Raw genomic sequence first — 20,834 nt, 5'->3', positions numbered from 1 at the left:
GCTGCCCCACCTACTTGTGGGTGTACCGGGAAGATCTCGCTTTTACTCATGTTGAGTTTGTAGCCCGAGAAGGCGCCAAGCTCTTTCAGGAGCGCGATGATTCTGTCCCTGCTGCTCTGCGGATCCGAAATGTAGAGGAGCAGGTCATCTGCATAGAGTGAGACTATGCTCTCTGCCGCCCCTTCAGAACCCCCTCCAGCTTTTTGCTGCTCTGAGCGCGATTGCTAGTGGCTCGATCGCGAGAGCGAACAGCAGCGGGGACAGTGGGCATCCTTGTCTGGTGGCCCTGTGCAGCTGGAAGTATCGGGAGTTGGTTTGTTGGTCCGTACGCTCACCATGGGAGCGTTGTATAGGAGCTTTACCCAGGAGGTGAATTCTGTTCCAAGCCCGAACCGCTCCAGTACCTCTCTGAGGTATTTCCATTCGACTCTGTCGAAGGCCTTTTCTGCATCTAGGCAGACGATCACCTCTGGTGTTCTCTCCCCGGAGGGGGTCATTATCACATTCAGCAGGTGCCTGATGTTCGAGGTAAGCTGTCTACCTTTGACAAAGCCCGTCTGGTCCTCTGCGACCACCTCAGGTACTCAGTCTTCTAACCTTTTGGCTCGGATTTTGGCCAGTATTTTGGCGTCTGCATTCAGCAGTGAGATGGGTCTGTATGACCCACATTCTGTTGGGTCTTTGTCTTTCTTAGGTATCAGCGAGATTGAGGCCTGTGCTAGCGTGGGCGGCAGTGTGCCCCTCGCTAGCAAGTCTGTGAACATCTCCCGCAGGTGCGGGGCCAGTGCTGTCGCAAATTGTTTGTAGAAGTCCACCGGGAACCCGTCGGGTCCCGACGCCTTCCCCGCCTGCATGGAGCTAATGCTGTCCATGATCTCTCCCAGTGCTAGTGGTGCTTCGAAGCCCTGTTTTTTCCCTCCCCCACGACAGAAATGTCCAGTCCATCAAGGAACCGGTTCATCCCGGACTCCCCCATTGGGGGCTCTGAGGTGTACAGCCCTTGGTAGAAGGTCTTGAAGGTTTTGTTGATCTTTTCTGGTTCTGTTTCTAGCATGCCTCTGGTATCCTTGATTTGTGCAATTTCTCTGGTGGCTGCCTGCTTTCTCAGCTGGTGTGCCAACAGGCAGCTGGCTTTGTCTCCGTGTTCGTATAGGGTCCCACGTGCCTGGCGGAGTTGGTGCACTGCTTTCCTGGTGGAGAGCGGGTCAAAGTTCCTTTGTAGCTCTTTCCTCTCCGCCAGGAGCTCTACGGTCGGGGCCTCGGAGTATTTACAGTCTACCTCCAGTATGGAGTCCACCAGCTGCTGCTTCGCCATCCGTTCCTCCCTATCTCTTTGCGCTTTGAAAGCGATGATTTCCCCTCTTAGTACGGCCATTGGTGCTTCCCAGAACGTGGAGGGTGAGACCTCCCCGTCCTGGTTGTTCTCTGTGTACTCTGCAATGGCCCGTGATAACCTTTCGTTGAAGGCCTTGTCCGCAAGTCGGGCTAAGTCCAACCTCCATGTGGGGCGTTGGGCCCTGCCCGTCTCCAGCCTCACGTCCATGTAGTGTGGAGCGTGGTCTGATATCACAATTGCGGAGTATCCCACCTTGTCTATCCCCGGAAGCACCGTTTTCCCTACCACAAAGAAGTCATTTCTGGTGTATACATTGGGTATTGGGGAGAAGGAGAATTCCTTCTCCCCCAGGTGGGCGAACCTCCAGGGGTCCACCGCTCCCAACTGCTCCAGAAAGTGACTGAGTTCCCTTGCCATGCTTGAGGGTTTCCCCGTTTTGGGGTTTGATCTGTCTCTCTTTGGGTCCTGTACACAGTTGAAGTCCCCCCCATGATTAGTCGATGCGTCGCTATGTCAGGGATTTCTGCCATGGTCTTCTTGATGAAGCTCGTGTCGTCCCAGTTGGGTGCGTACACGTTAACTAGCACTACCGGTGCCCCATCCAGGGCCCCGCTGACCATGGCATACCGTCCCCCTGGTCCGTAACTGTCTTTGTCGCCCTAAACATCGTCCACTTGCCGATCAATATCGCTACCCCCCTGGCCCTTGTTCCATAGCAGGAATGGTAGGTCTGTCGCCCTTTCTTACCCGCAGTCGGTCCTGCTCTCTCAGGTGTGTCTCTTGGAGGAAGACTATGTCGACCCTCATATTTCTTAGATGGGTGAGGACTCTGGATCTCTTCACTGGGCCGTTGAGTCATCTTACGTTCCAGGTGACTATCCTGCTGGGGGGCTTCTGCCCCATCGCACCTCTGGGATTAACCATACTTACCTGGTGGTTGCGCCCCTGCCCTCCGGGGTTTCCCTTTGTTAGGGGGCCGTCCAGGATGGCCGTTGTCACTGCTCTCTCCATGCGGTCGGGTCCCTGCGCTCCAGGGTTTCCCTTTGTCCAGGGGGCACCCAACATGGCCGCCCACTGAGCGTCCGCCACACGGGTAGTCCCCTGCACTCTGGGGTCTCCCTTTGCCCAGAGACCGTATTGGGTGGGTGCATGCAGCGATTCCTTGTTTCGAGCCCTTGGTTGTGGCACTTTGTCGCCCGATTCCCTTTCTAGCCTTGTTTGTCCCTCCTTCCCTGTGTCGCCCCTCGCTCTCCCTCCCTGTGTCCCCCCCACCCCCCCCCCCCCCACCCCCGCGGTCTCTCCCTCCCCCCCCTCCCGGTCTCTCCCTCCCCCCCCCTCCCCCCCTTCCCGGCCTCTCCCTCCCGGTCTCTCCCCTTTACAATTCACTTCCTAACTGCTCGTTGTAAATGCATGCTGGGTCTCAGTGACTTATTGATGAGGACTCCCAGCTCCCTTTGTACGTTTACACTTTCTAATCTCTCACCATTTGAGAAATAATCTGCACATCTGTCCCTCCCACCAAAGTGATGACCTCACATTTTCGATGTTCTCTTCCATCTCCCATGTTCTTGTCCACTCACTAAATCTGTCCAAATCCCCGTGAAGACTCTTTGTATCTTCCTCACAGCTCACATTCCCACTCACGTTGCTCCTTTCACAATCTTGGAAAGATTACATTTGGTCCCCACGTCCAAATCATTGATCAATAACAGCTGGGGCGGTCCAGAGAGCTGAGCCTTGTGGACCCCACTCGTCAGAGGCTGTCAATGTGAGAGTCACCCCTTTATTCCCACTCTCTGGTTTCTGCTTATTAACCAATCGTTATTCTTTGCCAACACCTTGCCTCCTGTTCCATTGCTTTCGCTGGTTGACCAAACTCCTGTTGGTAACTTTATCCGAAGCCTTCTGAAAATACAGGAACTCGACATCCCTTTTATCAATTCTGTCAGTAACATCCCAAAAAACGTCCAACATGTTCATCAAACATCTTCCCCCACATTAACCCATGTCGACTGTGTCCAGTCAGATCCTCATTCTCCAAGTGTCCATTTCTCACATCCTTTGGAATTGATTCGAGCGTTTCCCCTCCGACTGCAGCAAGGTGACTGAGTTGGGAAAGGGTTACAAAGGAGCTGTAACAGTGTCTGATTCAGTTCCTGTCGCTGGAAATTACACTTTGGGTTTCAGTCCCTTACAGCAGGAAGGTCTGATGTAACTTTGTCATTGCTGCTGCTGACCTGGGACATCCCAGAATTACCCGTTTACTCCATTTAAAACCCCCAATGTACCTGTGCAGTAAGCGAGGCTGCAGGCGGGTGCCGTCGACAAGTAATAAACAAAGTAATCGCTGCAGCGTTTGATCTTTATTTCCTGAGTCCATTGACAGGTATTTCCACTCCAGTGAAAACAAACTCTCCTCCTCACCTCCCCGTCACCCGGAGTGGGATGAACACCTGAAATGAGGGAGAGAAAGAGTGAAAAGTGTATCCAGTGTTAATACTGTTGGACAGTCAATGCAAATCTGATGCAATAGAGTCTGAAATTACCGTTTAACCAGCCTGAGGCGTGTGTGGAGCAGTGATTGATTGGGACAACAGTCTCAGGAATGATCGATCCACCAGGACTGAAAGAACAATCACACAGTCAGTCGCTGTACTGGGGAAAGCAAAATACAATGAAGCTGGAATTACTCAGCTGGTCAGGCAGCCTGTGTGGAGAGAAAGAGAATTAACATTTCTGTTTGTGATGACCCTTCGTCAGGACAGGGGAGTTATCACAACACCAAACATTAACTCTGATTCTCTCCACAGAAGCTGACTGAGCTGCTGAGTATTTCCAGCCTGTTCTGTTTCCATTTCACATTGTATTCAGGAGGACGTGTGTGAAATGTGCAATGAGATAAACTCAGCCAGGGAGGAACTATTACCATGTTTAGCACCCTGGAAAGTGGACATATCCCCTGAAAGAGACAAAATGTACCCGAGGCTGCTGAGGAGAACAAGGGAAGATGTAACAAAGACTCAAAGCAGCTTCACCCATCGACCGTGGCTATAGGTGTGGATCCGGAGATCTGGAGGACTAATCACATTGATAAAACCAGGATGAAGAGACAGGAGCACGAAGGACAGACCACTCCGCCTGATGTCTGTTGTGGGTAAATTACGGGAAATAATTGTATGATATTACATAAATCATGGTTTAAAAAGACATAAATTAATCAAAGAGAGTCAGGACAGATTTGTTCAGGGCAAGGCGAGTTTGACTAATTTAATTACATTGAGGAAGTAACGTGGAGAGTTGATGAGGGTAATGTGCATGATGCAGTCTGCATGGGGTTGACCAAGAGTTTTGACAAGATCCAACAAGACGGACAGATCAGGGAATTGGAACCTGATGAGATCCAGCCATAGTGGTGAGCTGGATCCCAATTGGCTCTCTGCCAGAGCAAAGGGTTCTGGGTAGTGTTACTGAGATTGGAAGGTTGTTTCCAGTGACATTCCCGAGGTATCGGACTGGGTTCCTTTATTCCTGTGGTATATGTCAATGACATGGAATTGTGGACATGATTAAATGTCTGCAGGAGAGGTGAAACTTGTTCCTGTGGTTGAGAGTGAGGCGGAAAGCTGTAAACTGCAGCAAGTTATCAATGGGCTGGTCAGGTGGGTGGATATGTGAGCAGCGGAACTCCATGTGAGGAAGTGTGAGGAAATGGGTTTTGGGAGGACAATCACTGCAAGGGGACCGACCACACAATGAGGGGTGGATATTGAGATGTGTGGTAGTGCAGAGGGATCTCAGAGTTTATATCACTGATTCCTGATGATAGCAGGCAGAGAAATAAGGTGGTCAAGATGGTGTTTCGGACACTTTCCCTTATTGGTCAAGGCCTTGAGTGGAAGAGGAAGGAGGTGTTTCTCGAATTGTATAAAACAATTGTTAGACCTGAGCTCGAGGACGGTGTACAGTTCTGGTCACCACAGGACAGGGACATTCCCGAGGTATCGGACTTGAATGTGATCAGACTTGAGAACGGAGTGAGATGATTAATGAGGATATTGCCAAGAATGGGAAATTGTAATCGGGAGGGGAGATTGGCTGGAGTTGTTTACCTTTGAACAGAGGAGGCTGAGGGGAGATTTAATTGTGATGTATAAAATGGGGAGGAATCTGGAACGAGTGGATTAGGAAGAACCAGTTTATATCAGCAGAGCAATCAATAACCAGGAGCAAAGATTGGAAGTAATTTTTGGAAGATTGATGGGGGGGGGATGAGGATGAATCTTTTCACCCACAGGGCAGTGTGAACTGCACAGTCTGACTGAGCCAGAAGGGGGCGCTCTGCCTTTTCAACCAGAATAGAAACAATGGATCGAATGGCCTCGTTCTGCATCGTGAATCTTTCTATGTTTACATATATCTCCCTCATCCCAGGAAGTCCCTTTATTCTGTGCCTTTGCTCCATTTTCCTGGAAATCTCCCATTATTGCCGGGTTCAATGACATGGTGCCTTGGGGCGAGGAGGTGAACTGGCGAAGGGGCCTTGGGGCGAGGAGGTGAACTGGCGAAGGGGCCTTGGGACGAGGAGGTGAACTGGCGAAGGGGCCTTGGGGCGAGGAGGTGAACTGGCGAAGGGGCCTTGGGAACCTTTGAGCTGCAGGTACTCAGTTTGGAGGCCAGCATACGAGTCATTTGGCATCGAGACATGGCTACCAAATGTGTTTGGGCAAATATTGTTTCCTGGGAGAAAAAAGATATACATCAAGTGTTTACTTTTGCAGTGACGAGCACAATGGGAAGGTGCAGCCTGTGGAACTGGCCTTCTGGTGCATCCAGAGGCAGGATCAGAACGCTGAGGAGGAAGGGCCTGTCACAGGACAGATGCCCAGAGAGCGGCCTCTCAGAGGGGACTTCCATTGGCCGGAGTGTACAGATGGAGCCTGGCCATCCTGTAGATGAATGACAGCCAGTGCTGCTGAAGACTCTGCCTGTCCCGGGACATAAGAACATAAGAACATAAGAACTAGGAGCAGGAGTAGGCCATCTGGCCCCTCGAGCCTGCTCCGCCATTTAACGAGATCATGGCTGATCTTTGTGGACTCAGCTCCACTCTCCGGCCCGTACACCATATCCCCGAATCCCTTTATTCTTTAGAAAGGGATCTATCTTTTTCTTAAAAACGTTTAAAGAAGGAGCCTCAACTGCTTCACTGGGCAAGGAATTCCAGAGATTCACAACCCTTTGGGTGAAGAAGTTCCTCCTGCACTCCATCCTAAATCTATTTCCCCTTATTTTGAGGCTATGCCCCCTAGTTCTGCTTTCCCCGACCAGTGGAAACAACCTGCCCGCATCTATCCTATCTATTCCCTTCATAATCTTATATGTTTCAATAAGAACCCCCGCATCCTTCGCTGCACATTTGATAGCACAATTCGCTGTGTGCACGCGAGCGCGCCGCCGGGGGGGGGGGTCGGTGGTACAACTCACTAAAGCGAATCTCCCTTTGATGATGAAACACAAGAATCAGCCTGTTCTCTCCAAAACATCCTTTCTCTCCATTACCAAATGGACTTATGTACTCCTAAAAATACTATAACCTAATGTTTATTTTCCACTCCTGCCCACAAGTACATTTGTTCGTGCCATTAAAATCTGTATCTCCATAACATTCTATCTAATTCCCCCAAGTTAATTTCCAACACCAAGCATCACAACCCATTTTGTTCGTTCCTACAGCATCACTCCCTTCCCCTGGAGTCTTTTCCCCAAAGATAATACCTTGTTCTTTTATTTATTCTTTTATCAATCCTTCTCAAGTGATTAACTTGATTTCCCTACTCTATGCATTTTATTCCTTCTTTATTTAAAAAGCATTTCTAATTTGTGCTCATCTATTTTTTTCTTCCTATATTCTGAAGAGACATAGTCAAAATAATAACAGTTTCCCTCTCCATAGGTGCTACCGACCTGCTGAGTATTTCCGACTAGCTTAGGGATAGAAACTGGGCGAGATGCTGTAAATGTATTGTGCCTGTCCCCCTTGGTTAATAAAGCTGTCTTTGTCTCTGCCTCAACAATTTAGATTGCTGCTGGCCTTGTTCTGCATTACAAGCCAGCTGTTTAGCTCACTGTGCTAAACCTGCTCCATTTAGATGGCACACAGGCATAAATTAGGTATCCCTCTAATTTAGGTACAGTCTGGCACATTCAGGATAGTTCCTCAAACACTAGAGACCTAAAGCTGATCCAATTGTTTTTTAAATCTTCCAAAGTAAATGACTTATGAAGAAGGATCCCACAATGATACATGGATATTCAGAAAGCTAATTAAGAAGTCCCAATAGAGAAGGAATCTCCTCTCAAAGAATTCAATCGCAAATTGAACAGGCTACAGGCATCTAAAAACTTAACTGGAGCTTGACTGGCAATTTGCTTGGCTGAACAATGGAACGCCCAGCTAAGCAGCAGCTTTTAAAAACTATGGGGGCGGCAAGAGTTGACCAAAGGTGCAGAGACATGTCGCCAGCCCCCATGACACAAAGTCCTACTGGTGACGCGGAATGTTGCAGGTCCTTTGCATCAAAAGGAAAGCAGGCTCCTCGGGGCAAAAGCTTTGCACATGCTCTGTTACCAAAGCTAGCAATGAGGGAAATAGTCAACCGGGCAAAACAATCGTGCCCCCTGCAGCTGGCCCATAGGATCAAAGCAGGAGCTGTTAATCCATTTACATTTTTAGTGACCCAAAGCTAATCCCACTTCTCCAATAAACATTCAAATTCCTTTATTTCAATCGTTATTCACTCATTCCCCTAAAATTGCAATGGCCCCTGCTCCACTACTTGGTAGCAAAACATTTTCTGTTCCAAGAACCTTGCATGAAGAAATAGCTCCTGACCTCTTTTGAATTGATGACTGTCTAACCAGCTCCCTAGAGTAGAGAGCCTCTCCATTTATCCTATCAAAACTCTAACTACATAGGGCAGCACAATGGCTGTGATTAGCATTGCTGCCTTACGGCACCGAGATCCCAGGTTCGATCCCAGCTCCGGGTCACTGTCAGTGTGGAGCCCGCACACGACATGGTGTCTCGCTAATGCCCCTTCTACAGGAGTTTGTGCCACCAGGGCTTGGAGAGCATGCAGTGCCGGTGGCGTTGGAAATCACAGCCATCCTTACCTATTATGCCACTTGCACCGTCCAGTGCTCCAGGTGTGATTTTTGCAGCATCTCACAAGTTTCCGCACACAGTGCATGCAGGAGATGATGGTCACATCTTCCCGAGGAAACCCAACTACCTGCATTTCAACCAGGACCAGGCAAGAGCTGTTGGATTTGCCCAGATTTCTGGCTTGCCACAGATGCAGGATGCCATCGACTGCATTGATGTAGCAGATCCCCATGCATCAAAAATGCAGTTTGGGAATCACCAGGACTTTCACTCCCTCAATGTTCCGCTCGTCTGCCACCACACCAAGTGAATCCTCCAGGCGTGTGTCTGTTCCCTGGGAGTCTGCACGAATCAGACATCCGCAGCCACTCTTCCATCTCTGGCATGTTTGAGGGTCCACAGTGGCTACAGGACTGGCTCCTCTGAGACAGGGGATACCCACTGAGGGCGTGGCTGATGGTGTCAGTGCGGAGGTCACAGAGTGCAGCAGAGATCAGATGCAACGATACTTATGTGAGAACTCACACTTTGGTGGAGCAGACCAGAGGGATGCTGAAGGTGAGGTTGTGGAGCCTGGACTGGTCTGGTGAAGGACTGCAGTACAGTCTGCAGAGGGCGCTGCTCACCTGATCATACTCTGCACACCCTGGCACCCCAAAGGAGCGAGGAACTGCCTGAGGAGGAGACAGAGGAGCAGCACATTTCCTCGGATGAGGAAGATGGTGTGGTGGACGAAGAAAAGGAGGTCCTGGAAGGTGAGGTGGTCAGCCATGAAGTCGATGGCCAGATGGGGCAGAGAAGTTTGGGACGCACTCATAGCCGCCGATTGATGGATGGTGATGAGATGAACTACTGGGTACATCCCACCACCCTCACCTCCCCTCCAGGAGCATTGCTCTCTGTCTGACAGTGAAGCTCGTGTTATGGAGAGGAAACGAGCCCATAGACACGACATTCCAAGAGGATGATGATGATTGGCAGTGGGGACAGTGCAGATACCTTCAAAGACTCCTGATTGGCTAATGGCTGCTCTCTCACTCTCAATGACCAATGGTCCTTTTCTGGCGTTCTCGTGTGAAGGGTTTCACCTCTCCTGATCGAACGTCCTCCGTATTGACCTGTGACCTTGAGGTTCGATGTCACCGGAGGCTGAGGTGAACATTTTTTGGCTGCAAAGAGCAGGGCGCCATTTTCAGAGAGGCCAGATTGACAGTGACAGGGATGTGTGACCGTCGGCCTGAACATTGGGCGAGACGTCCGAGGAACAGGCTTGACTGATGTGTTCAGTCACTGTGAGGGGACATTACCACTGTGCAGGAACCTTGCAGAGAGAATGGAGGAGGCTCTGGACAGAGAACCCAGTCAGTCTGGCTGGCATTACAGGACGACAGGGATTACAAGGAGCCATCGCGAGGGTGCAGTAAGTGAGAGTTGATTTCCAGAGGTGTGTGTTATCTACAATAACCAACACCCATGTCCACGCTGTTCTTGACCTTTCTAACCCTGCTGATATGTCTTGCTGCATCCCCAGGGTCCACAGCGGAGTTGGAGACAGTATGCAGAGATTCCTAAATTGCGTTTCGGTAGACAAATCCCCAGGGCTGGATGGGATCTATCCCAGATTTCTGCAGGAGGCAAGGGAAGAAATAGTTGGGCCTTAACAGACATCTTTGCATCCTCTTTGACCACAGATGAGGCTCCAGAGGACTGGAGAAAAGCCAATGTTACTCCCTTGTCAAAGAAAGGAAGCAGGGATAATCCAGCAAATTATAGGCCGCAGAGCCTGACATCAGTGGTGGGGAGGCTTTTGGAGATGATACCGAGGAGCGGGATATATGCACATTTGGAGGAAAATGAACTAGTTAGTGACAGGCAGCATGGTTTTGTACGGGGAAAGTCATGTCTCACGAATTTGATTGAGTTTTTGAAGAGGTGAAAAAGAAAATTGATGAGGGAAGGGTTGTGAATGCAGCTCGATGAACTTTAGTAAAACAATTGACAAGGCCCCACATGGCAGACTGATACAAAAAATAAACTTCCAAGGGATTTGGAGTGGTCTGGCGAGATGGACACAGAACTGGATTGGCAACAGGAGACAGAGAGTAGCGGTGGAAGGGTGTTTTTTAGAACGAAGATCTGTAGCTAGTGGTGTTCCGCAGGGATCAGTGCTGGGATCGCTGTTGTTTGTAGTACATATAAATGATCTGGATGAAAATGTGGGTGGTCTGATTAGTAAGTTTGCGGATGACGTGAAGATTGGTGGAGTTGCTGAGAGTGCCGAGGATTGTCAGAGGATACAACAGGTTTTAGGTGGATCGGAGACTTGGGCACAGAAATGGCAGATGGAGTTTAATTCAGACAAATGCGAGGTGATGCATTTTGGTGTAAATGGCAGAATCCTTCGGAACATTAACATGCAGAGGGTTCTGGACGTGCCGGTCCACAGTTCAATAAAAGTGGCAACACAGGTGGCCAAGGTGATTGAGAAAGCAGATGACATGCTTGCCTTCGTCAGGCAGAACATTGAGTGCAGGAGTGGGGAAATCATGTTGCAGCTGTGGGAAACCTTGGTTAGGCCGCATTTGGAGTATTGCGTGCAGTTCTGATCACCTCGTTATAAGAAGGAAGCGGAAGCTTTGGAGAGAGTGCAAAGAAGATTCACCAGGGTGTTGCCTGGTCTCGAGGGTGTTGGCTATGGGGAGAGTTTGAATAAACTGGGATTGTTTTCACTGGAAAGACGGACGCTGAGGGGAGACACCACGGAGTGTGTTAGAGGTCTACAAGATTACGAGAGGCACAGACAGAGTGGGAGTGTCAATTACAAGGGGGCACAGTTTCAAGGTGAGAGGGGGAAAGTTTAAGGGAGATGTGCGGGGTAAGGTTTCCACACAGACAGTGGTGGGTGGCTGGAACGCGCTGCCAGAGGATGTGGGGAAGCAGCACATTAGCAACATTTAAGAGGCATCTGGATGGGTCCATGAATAGGGAGGAAATCGAGGGATCCGGACCGAGTAAGGGCAGAACGTTTATTTTTTAAGTTAGGGCATCAGGATCAGCAAAGGCTCGGAGGGCCGAAGGGACCGTTCCTGTGCTATACTTTTCTTGGTTCTTAGTACCATGCCCTGTTGTCTGTGATGAGCTTGAGGGACCTCCACGAGAGGGCCAGGACTTGCTGCCACCAGCCTGTTTTCGCGATCCTGCTGTGTGACAATGCCATCCTCATCGGCCTCTGGATCTGGAGCTGAAGGGGATCACAGCAAGAGGGAATTCGGATGGGCGGGACACTCCCAGAGTCACCTGGGTGGAAGGGCCTGGGCTGTGCACAAGCTGATCCTCCACCTTGTGGGGGCCCGACAGCCCCTGGCTACCTCCTTGTGACAGGGGAGCAGTTGGAATGAACTCAACGATCCGCGCTGTCCTCGAGCATCGACACTCGTGGATCCCAAAACATTCCTGCACAACGGCATGCTTCACCACGGAGTGTGTGTCCCTCACCACGGAGTGTGTGTCCCTCACCATGGAGTGTGCGTCCTTCACCACTGAGTGTGTGTCCTTCACCACTGAGTGTGTGTCCTTCGCCACCGAGTGTGCGTCCTTCGCCACGGAGTGTGTGTCCTTCGCCACCGAGTGTGCGTCCTTCACCACCGAGTGTGCGTCCTTCACCACCGAGTGTGTGTCCTTCACCACGGAGTGTGTGTCCCTCACCACGAAGTGTGTGTCCCTCACCACAGTGTGTGCGTCCCTCACCACGGAGTGAGTGTCCCTCACCACGGAGTGTGTGTCCTTCACCAGAGTGTGCGTCCCTCACCACGGAGTGTGTGTCCTTCACCACGGAGTGAGTGTCCCTCACCACAGTGTGTGTGTCCCTCACCACGGAGTGTGTGTCCTTCACCAGTGTGTGTGTCCCTCACCACGGAGTGTGTGTCCCTCACCACGGAGTGTGTGTCCCTCGCCACGGAGTGTGTGTCCTTCACCACGGAGTGTGTGTCCTTCACCACGGAGTGTGTGTCCTTCACCGTGGAATGTGTGTCCTTCACCGTGGAATGTGTGTCCCTCACCACGGAGTGTGTGTCCCTCACCACGGAGTGTGTGTGTCCCTCACCACGGAGTGTGTGTCCCTCACCATGGAATGTGTGTCCCTCACCACGGAGTGTGTGTCCCTCACCATGGAATGTGTGTCCCTCACCACGGAGTGTGTGTCCCTCACCACGGAGTGTGTGTCCTTCACCACGGAGTGTGTGTCCTTCACCACGGAGTGTGTGTCCTTCACCGTGGAATGTGTGTCCCTCACCACGGAGTGTGTGTGTCCCTCACCACGGAGTGTGTGTCCCTCACCATGGACTGTGTCCCTCACCATGGAACGTGTGTCCCTCACCACGGAGTGTGTGTGTCTCACCACAGAGAGTGCGTGTCCCTCACCACGGAGTGTGTGTCCCTCACCACGGAGTGTGTGTCCCTCACCATGGAATGTGTGTCCCTCACCACGGAGAGTGTGTCCCTCACCACGGAGAGTGTGTCCCTCACCACGGAGTGTGTGTCCCTCACCACGGAGTGTGTGTCCCTCACCATGGAATGTGTGTCCCTCACCATGGAATGTGTGTCCCTCACCACGGAGTGTGTGTCCCTCACCACGGAGTGTGTGTGTCCCTCACCACGGAGTGTGTGTCCCTCACCATGGAATGTGTGTCCCTCACCACGGAGTGTGTGTCCCTCACCACGGAGTGTGTGTCCCTCACCACGGAGTGTGTGTCCTTCACCACGGAGTGTGTGTCCCTCACCACGGAGTGTGTGTGTCCCTCACCACGGAGTGTGTGTCCCTCACCACGGAGAGTGTGTCCCTCACCACAGAGTGTGTGTGTCTCACCACGGAGAGTGCGTCCCTCACCACGGAGTGTGTGTCCTTCACCACGGATTGTGTGTCCTTCACCACTGAGTGTGTCCCTCACCACGGAGTGTGTGTGTCCCTCACCATGGAACGTGTGTCCCTCACCACGGAGTGTGTGTCCCTCACCATGGAATGTGTGTCCCTCACCACGGAGTGTGTGTCCCTCACCACGGAGTGTGTGTCCCTCACCACGGAGTGTGTGTCCTTCACCACGGAGTGTGTGTCCTTCACCACGGAGTGTGTGTCCTTCACCACGGAGTGTGTGTCCCTCATCACGGAGTGTGTGTCCTTCACCACGGAGTGTGTGGCCCTCACCACGGAGTGTGCGCTCCTGTATTGACAGGCAGAGAGATCTGGGCGCCCATGTCCACCGATCACTGAAAGTGGCAACACATGTGGTTAGGGGGGTCAAGAAGGCTTACGGCATGCTGGCCATCATCGGTCCGGACATTGAATATAGAACATAGAACATTACAGCGCAGTACAGGCCCTTCGGCCCTCGATGTTGCGCCGAGCTGTGAACCCACTCTAAAGCCCATCTACACTATTCCCTTATCATCCATATGTCGATCCAATGACCATTTGAATGCCCTTAGTGTTCGCGAGGCCACTACTGTTGCAGGCAGGGCATTCCACACCCTTACTACTCTCTGAGTAAAGAACCTACCTCTGACATCTGTCCCATATCTATCTCCCCTCAATTTAAAGCTATGTCCCCTCGTGCTAGACATCACCATCTGAGGAAAAAGGCTCTCATTGTCCATCCTATCTAATCCTCTGATCATCTTGTATGTCTCAGTTAAGTCATCTCTTAACCTTCTTCTCTCTAACGAAAACAGCCTCAAGTCCCTCAGCCTTCCCTCATAAGATCTTCCCTCCATACCAGGCAACATTCTGGTAAATCTCCTCTGCACCCTTTCCAATGCTTCCACATCCTTCCTATAATGTGGCGACCAGAATTGTACGCAATACTCCAAATGCGGCCGCACCAGAGTTTTGTACAGCTGCAACATGACCTCATGGCTCCAAAACGCAATCCCTCTACCAATAAAAGCTAACACACTGTACGCCTTCTTCACAACCCTCTCAACCTGGGTGGCAACTTTCAGGGATCTATGTGCATGGACACCGAGATCTCTCTGCTCATCCACACTACCAAGAATCTTACCATTAGCCTCTGTCTTCCTGTTATTCCTTCCAAAATGAATCACCTCACACTTTTCTGCATTAAACTCCATTTGCCACCTCTCAGCCCAGCTCTGCAGCTTATCTATGTCCCTCTGTAACTTCTAGCATCCTTCCGCACTGTCTACAACTCCACCGACTTTAGTGTCATCTGCAAATTTACTCACCCATCCTTCTACGCCCTCCTCCAGGTCATTTATAAAAATGACAAACAGCAGTGGCCCCAAAACAGATCCTTGTGGTACACCTCGAGTAACTGGACTCCAGACTGAACATTTCCCATCAACCACCACCCTTTGTCTTCTTCCAGCTAGCTCTGCTAATATGAAAATTAGCAAGTCATGTTCCAACTGTGCAGGACCTTAGTAAGGCCTCATTTGGGATATTGTGTACAATTCTGGTCGCCACACTACCAGAAGGATGTGGATGCTTTGGAGAGGGTGCAGAAGTGGTTTGCTAGGATGTTGCCTGGTGTGGAGGGTGTTAGCTATGAGGAGAGGTTAGATAAACTCGGTTTTTCTTTACTGGAACAATGGAGGTTGAGAGGCGACCTGATAGAGGTCTGCAAGATTATGAGTGGATAGTCAGATGCTCTTTCCCAGGGTAGGCGCGTCAAGTACTAGGGGACATGGGTTTAAAGTTTGTGGGAAAAGTTTAGAACAGATGTGCGAGGTACGTTTTTTACACAGAGGGTAGTAAATATATGAAACGCGCGGCCTGGGGAGGTGGTGGGAGCAGGTACGATAGCGGCATTTAAGGAGCATCTACACAATTATATAAAGAGGGTGGCAATGGAAGGATACGAACTCCGTAAGTGCAGGTGGTTTTAGTTTTGCCAGGTACCATGGTCGAGGCAGGCTTGGAGGGCAGAAGGGCCTGTTCCTGTGCTGTATTGTTCTTTGAGATGCAGATGTGTGTGGGAGAGGGAGTGGTGCTGGCAGTGAGTGAGCTCCCTGTGAGTGTGCGAGTGATGGGAGGAGTGACGTATACTGGCAGAACGCAAATGGTCACTCACCCTTTTCCGACACTAGGTGCCTGTCCTCCTCTGCAGGCTATTGGCACTGAGCAGAGCTGTCACCGCTTCCTCTGGTGGGTCAGTGCCACGGCTCGGTCGTCTGCTCCCTGGGAGCAGGTACAGGCCCTCACGCTACAACTCCACTGCATCTGGGAAAGATCCGCCCTCTATCTCTGTTCAATTTCCCTGGGAATCTCCCATTATTCCCCATGTTTCACTCTGTAGAAGCCACATCTTCCCTTTCCCAGTATTCCCTCCCTGCCCCATTGCTCTGAATAACGATCCCACTTTCTCTGCAGTTCCTCTGATGAGTTTAATCTTGTTTTCCCCTGGATCTTACCTGTTGAATCTGTACCATCCCGCGACAAGATTTCTGTCACATTGCCAATCAGCGGAACAGTTTTGATTCAAACACTTTACGCTCCTCCATGGCTGGTCCAGAACTTCATGATTCACGCACGGGTCAACAGATATGGAGACGGCAGCTGAATGACAGTAAGATGTTTATTGTTAAAATAAAGATGAGGAAATATTACACACTGGCTCATCTGCATTGCAACAACCTTAGTTTCAACCACTGTCTGCTATCAATCCCTGAACTGGAAGCTGGAATCTCTGCTCCTTCTCCAAGCCAGTTTACTCCTCATCTCCCAGCTCCGTCTCTGGGGATCTGTGACCCTGGGGATGGAGCATGTAGAACCCAACACTGTATCTGCAGCTCAACACAAACTGTGGACATCGCAGGTGTTGAGATACCAGACAAGACACCCAAACAATTTTCAGCGTGTAAAACTGTGAGGAAAGGACACTTCACCCCAGGAGTGGTCACTCTGACCAATACATAGAACATAGAACATTACAGCGCAGTACAGGCCCTTCGGCCCTCGATGTTGCGCCGAGCTGTGAAACCACTCTAAAGCCCATCTATTCCCTTATCGTCCATATGTCTATCCAATGACCATTTGAATGCCCTTAGTGTTGGCGAGTCCACTACTGTAGCAGGCAGGGCATTCCACACCCTTACTACTCTCTGAGTAAAGAACCTACCTCTGACATCTGTCCTGTATCTATCTCCCCTCAATTTAAAGCTATGTCCCCTCGTGCTAGACATCACCATCCGAGGAAAAAGGCTCTCACTGTCCACCCTATCCAATCCTCTGATCATCTTGTATGCCTCAATTAAGTCAATAGGTATCTTTTATGTTAAAAAAAGTTGAATTAAAACACAGAATTCACCACATTAACATCAAAGATATAACTTTACATCCATCTGTTAAACTGTTCTTCAACAAAAGGAAAAACTTTAACTTACTATCTATACCTGCTACTAACTCCAATTCAACAACCCAATACAGATCAAATGCCACTTATGAATTAAGTTAATGAAGCAGGTTTACTTGCTTATCTGTGTGGAGACATTGAGAGAGATGCTTTCAAGGACAGATCCAGTAAACGTCTGCTCAACCTAACAGCATTTGGCAAAACTGCAGTTCAACTTAAAATCCTACAACAGACTACAAAACTACAGGCATACCTGGCTCCTCCTATTCATTCCATCACTTCTATCCCACTCAGTTCCATGACCTGCTTAGCCAAGAAAAAATGCACTCCCTCATAAATTATCTACAATCCAGGGAATCTCCATGAATCACAATATTATTCCATTAGCCCTTCAACTGTATCCAAGTAAGTGATTGGAATTAATGAATACCTCACCTTTTACGTCGCTTTAATTACAGACTTAATAGACATGTTGCCTGTATGTATATTTGCAGAGTTTTTAATAACATTACTGAAACAGGATATAACATATAATATATAACAATTTCTACATTCATCACACAGAGGGCAAAGTTTCCCACCAACAGAATGTTAGCATCAAAAGGGAAGCTGTTAGCTTTTAAAGATAAATTGGAACTCCCAGTAATTCACTAAAAGAATCACATTGAAAACCAAAGTTTTACTGTACAAGAGTCAAGTAATGCAAATGCTACTAAGGTATTTTGCAATCATTGGCAATAGCCCACACTGCTGGTTGAATCCAGAGAGGGAACAATACCATTATAGAAAGTCAGAAAGTTAAAACAATTTCCAAATATTTCTCACACTCGAGCATTCATGCTAAGTAAGAGGTACCTGTGAATCAATATTCATGCAAATGTTATCAGACAAGCCTTCATACTCAATAAATGACTGGTGTGACCAAAGCAGATTCCACGGATTTCTCAACAACCCACTTAGACATTAGTCACACTGACAGTAAATCAGTCTCACGGAAACATATTGTATTTAAGTCTCTTCCCCGTATCCTTTCTCCAACTTGGAGCTTGAATTTCTGTTCCTCTTCTTCGGACTTCTCCCTGCCCCCCTTCCTTGATCTCTCCCTGGGTCACTTGCTGTCTGTGGCGCCCAGTAGTTTGTCACCTGATGACATTTTACACCATTGGTCTTCTCCTCAAACCGGAGAATGAACTGCTCACATCCTGTGTCCTTGCGGATATTTCAAGGTTTGGTGAGACTTGGCGTTCCCGATCTCCATGCTAAAGATTGAGGTGAGTTGGGTTCTTTGACACGTCGCACTTTGTATTTTTAAACACTCATTCTGTCAGCCTGAAAATTGCAACAACACAATCCTTGTTCCACTGAATATCTCACCCAAGGTTCTCCAATCCTTTCCAGGATCCTGACCTCCATTCTCCTGGGATTCTCCCGATATTCCCCATGTTATACTCAGTAAAGTCCACATCCTCCCTTTCCCTGTATTCAATCCCTGCCCCATTGTTCTGACTAATGTTCCGGATTGAACACATCATTGAGAAATCCACTCGGATTCTCCTCAGTCAGAGCGGATCTCATTGAAACCAACAGATTCTGAGGGGGTTGGATTGGGTGAGCACCAGGAGGATGTTTCCACTGGTGAGGGAGACTCGAACAAGGAGCACAATTTGAAACTGAGCCATGTTCATTTGAAGATGGGGAGGAGGAGACATTGTTTTTCTCACAGTGTGGTTAGTCTGGGAGATTATTTCTGCAGGAAGTGCTGAGATTGGCTCATTGCATTTACTCAAAGTTAGGGAGAATTTTGAATTAAAAACAGAGAATGCTGGGAAAACTCAGTGGGTCTGGCAGCATCTGTGGGGAGAGAACCAGAGTTTGGCGGCCCATTCAGAGGACAAAAGTTAAATTCCGCTTTTGGGTGAGTTTGGTGTGCGTTTCGTGGCGGCCAGGTTGGTGAGATCACGGTGAGAATCTCAACATCACTGGCTGTCTCGCCGTCTGATTCCCCCGCCCCGCGCCGCAGTGTCTCGCTGCCAACAAGGGGGCGCTATTTTTAGACGCTCCCTCACCACTCACTCCCAGTCAACACACAAGCAGGGCAGCGCACAGACCTACTCCTCGCTCTGGCGATGCTGACCTGACAAGGGTTCTCTCACTGCGGATGAGAGGAGGGCACGCTGGTCCCCAGAGGGGGTGGGAGGACCAGCAGCAGGGTCAGCCTGAGAGGCGGTGGCAAAGGCTGTCAGTGTGGGCAGCATGAGCAGGAGGACCACCATCCAATGTCGAATGAAGATGAACAGCCTCTAACGAGCTGCAAGGGTAAGTGACCACCTCTCTCCTGGCACCAGTTCTGAAACCCCTCCTCCCCAATCCACTGGCTGACACCTCAGACCCTCCCCAAATCCCCACATCGCACCTTCAAGCATGTTCCTCAGAACCCCCTGGCACCGAGCAGCACAACCCCTTTATGTCTCACAGTGTTGCCCACAAATGCCACCAGTTAAAGAACAGCCCCACCCCTCCCCCCGACCAATCAGGTGAGCAGATCATAATTCCCTCTCTTTGTCCCCGCAGAAGCAGATAGCCTGAAGAGAGACAAATAAAGAGCAGCAGTTCTTTCAACGTTGTCCCTCAGGTAAACAAGCTGTCAGCACCCCCCCGGCAAACTCTCTGACTGAGGTCATTGTGTAAACTCCCCCGGCCATCTTCAAACTCAAATCCTCTCAGACCACCCGTTATATCCCAATCTCCACTGGCCCTACAATCCATGTCCCTGATCCTCAAACTCCATCCCTCCGCTCCCAATCCATGTCCCTCATCCTCAAACTCCATCCCTCTGCCCACAATCCATGTCCCTGATCCTCAAATTCCATCCCACCGCCCACAATCCATGTCCCTGATCCTCAACCTCCATCCCTCCGCCCACAATCCATGTCCCTCATCCTCAAACTCCATCCCTCCACCCACAATCCATGTCCCTCATCCTCAAACTCCATCCCTCCACCCACAATCCATGTCCCTCATCCTCAAACTCCATCCCTCCGCCCACAATCCATGTCCCTGATCCTCAAATTCCATCCCACCGCCCACAATCCATGTCCCTGATCCTCAACCTCCATCCCTCCGCCCACAATCCATGTCCCTCATCCTCAAACTCCATCCCTCCACCAACAATCCATGTCCCTCATCCTCAAACTCCATCCCTCCACCCACAATCCATGTCCCTCATCCTCAAACTCCATCCCTCCGCCCACAATCCATGTCCCTGATCCTCTAACTCCATCCCTCCGCCCACAATCCATGTTCCTCATCCTCAAACTCCATTCCTCCGCCCATAATCCATGTCCCTGTTCCTCAAACTCCATCACTCCACCCTGTTCCTTCAGCTCCATCACAGTTTAAACTAATGTGGCAGGGGAATGGGAACTGATGCAGGAAGTTGGAAGGTAGTAAAACAGGGACAGAAACAAAAGGCAGTAAGGGGGAAAGTGTAAGGCAGAGAAGCCAGAGTCAAAAATCAAAAAGGGCGACAGTACAAGATACAGTGACTGAGGGGAGCTCAGTGAATAGGACCAGGAATACTAAAAGAAATAAAACGGGAAGTGAAAACATTAATGGTAAGCGACGCAGCAGGTTGTTACATGAAGATATGGGTTCAACGACAAGGAAAATTAGGAGAAAGGTTAAGAGGAAATATAACTTAGGAGAGGTTACTGATCGAGGTGTTAAGATTCAGAACAGAGGTAAAAAAGCCAACATAAGTGTACTTTACCTGAATGCTCGTAGTATTCGGAATAAGGTAAATGAGTTGAGGGCGCAAATCATCGTGAATGACTATGATTTAGTGGCCATTACTGAAACATGGTTAAAGGATGGTCACGACTGGGAGTTAAATATCCAAGGGTATCAGACTATTCGGAAGGACAGAGTGGATGGTAAGGGAGGTGGTGTAGCTCTGTTATTTAAGGAT

The 20,834-nt window shown here is 49.8% G+C and overlaps 1 protein-coding gene across 3 annotated transcripts in view; it reads right to left on the bottom strand.

Annotated features, from left to right (window-relative positions):
- The window catches only part of LOC140402559 (uromodulin-like), a 60,273-nt gene that overhangs the window by 27,180 nt on the left and 12,259 nt on the right, over window positions 1-20,834 (bottom strand). For all 3 annotated transcript variants that reach the window (XM_072490410.1, XM_072490409.1, XM_072490411.1), the window contains exons 3-5: window positions 15,927-16,071; window positions 3,883-3,959; window positions 3,625-3,789 (exon numbers count right to left, since the gene is read on the bottom strand). In XM_072490410.1, the coding sequence (XP_072346511.1) occupies window positions 3,625-3,789; window positions 3,883-3,959; window positions 15,927-16,071 (387 nt within the window). The remainder of the gene's footprint in view (window positions 1-3,624; window positions 3,790-3,882; window positions 3,960-15,926; window positions 16,072-20,834) is intronic.

Source organism: Scyliorhinus torazame, chromosome 25 (assembly GCF_047496885.1).
Source record: "Scyliorhinus torazame isolate Kashiwa2021f chromosome 25, sScyTor2.1, whole genome shotgun sequence".
Taxonomy (NCBI): domain Eukaryota; kingdom Metazoa; phylum Chordata; class Chondrichthyes; order Carcharhiniformes; family Scyliorhinidae; genus Scyliorhinus; species Scyliorhinus torazame.
Note: the sequence above shows the minus strand (reverse complement) of the source record. Positions and strands in the feature narration are given on the sequence as shown.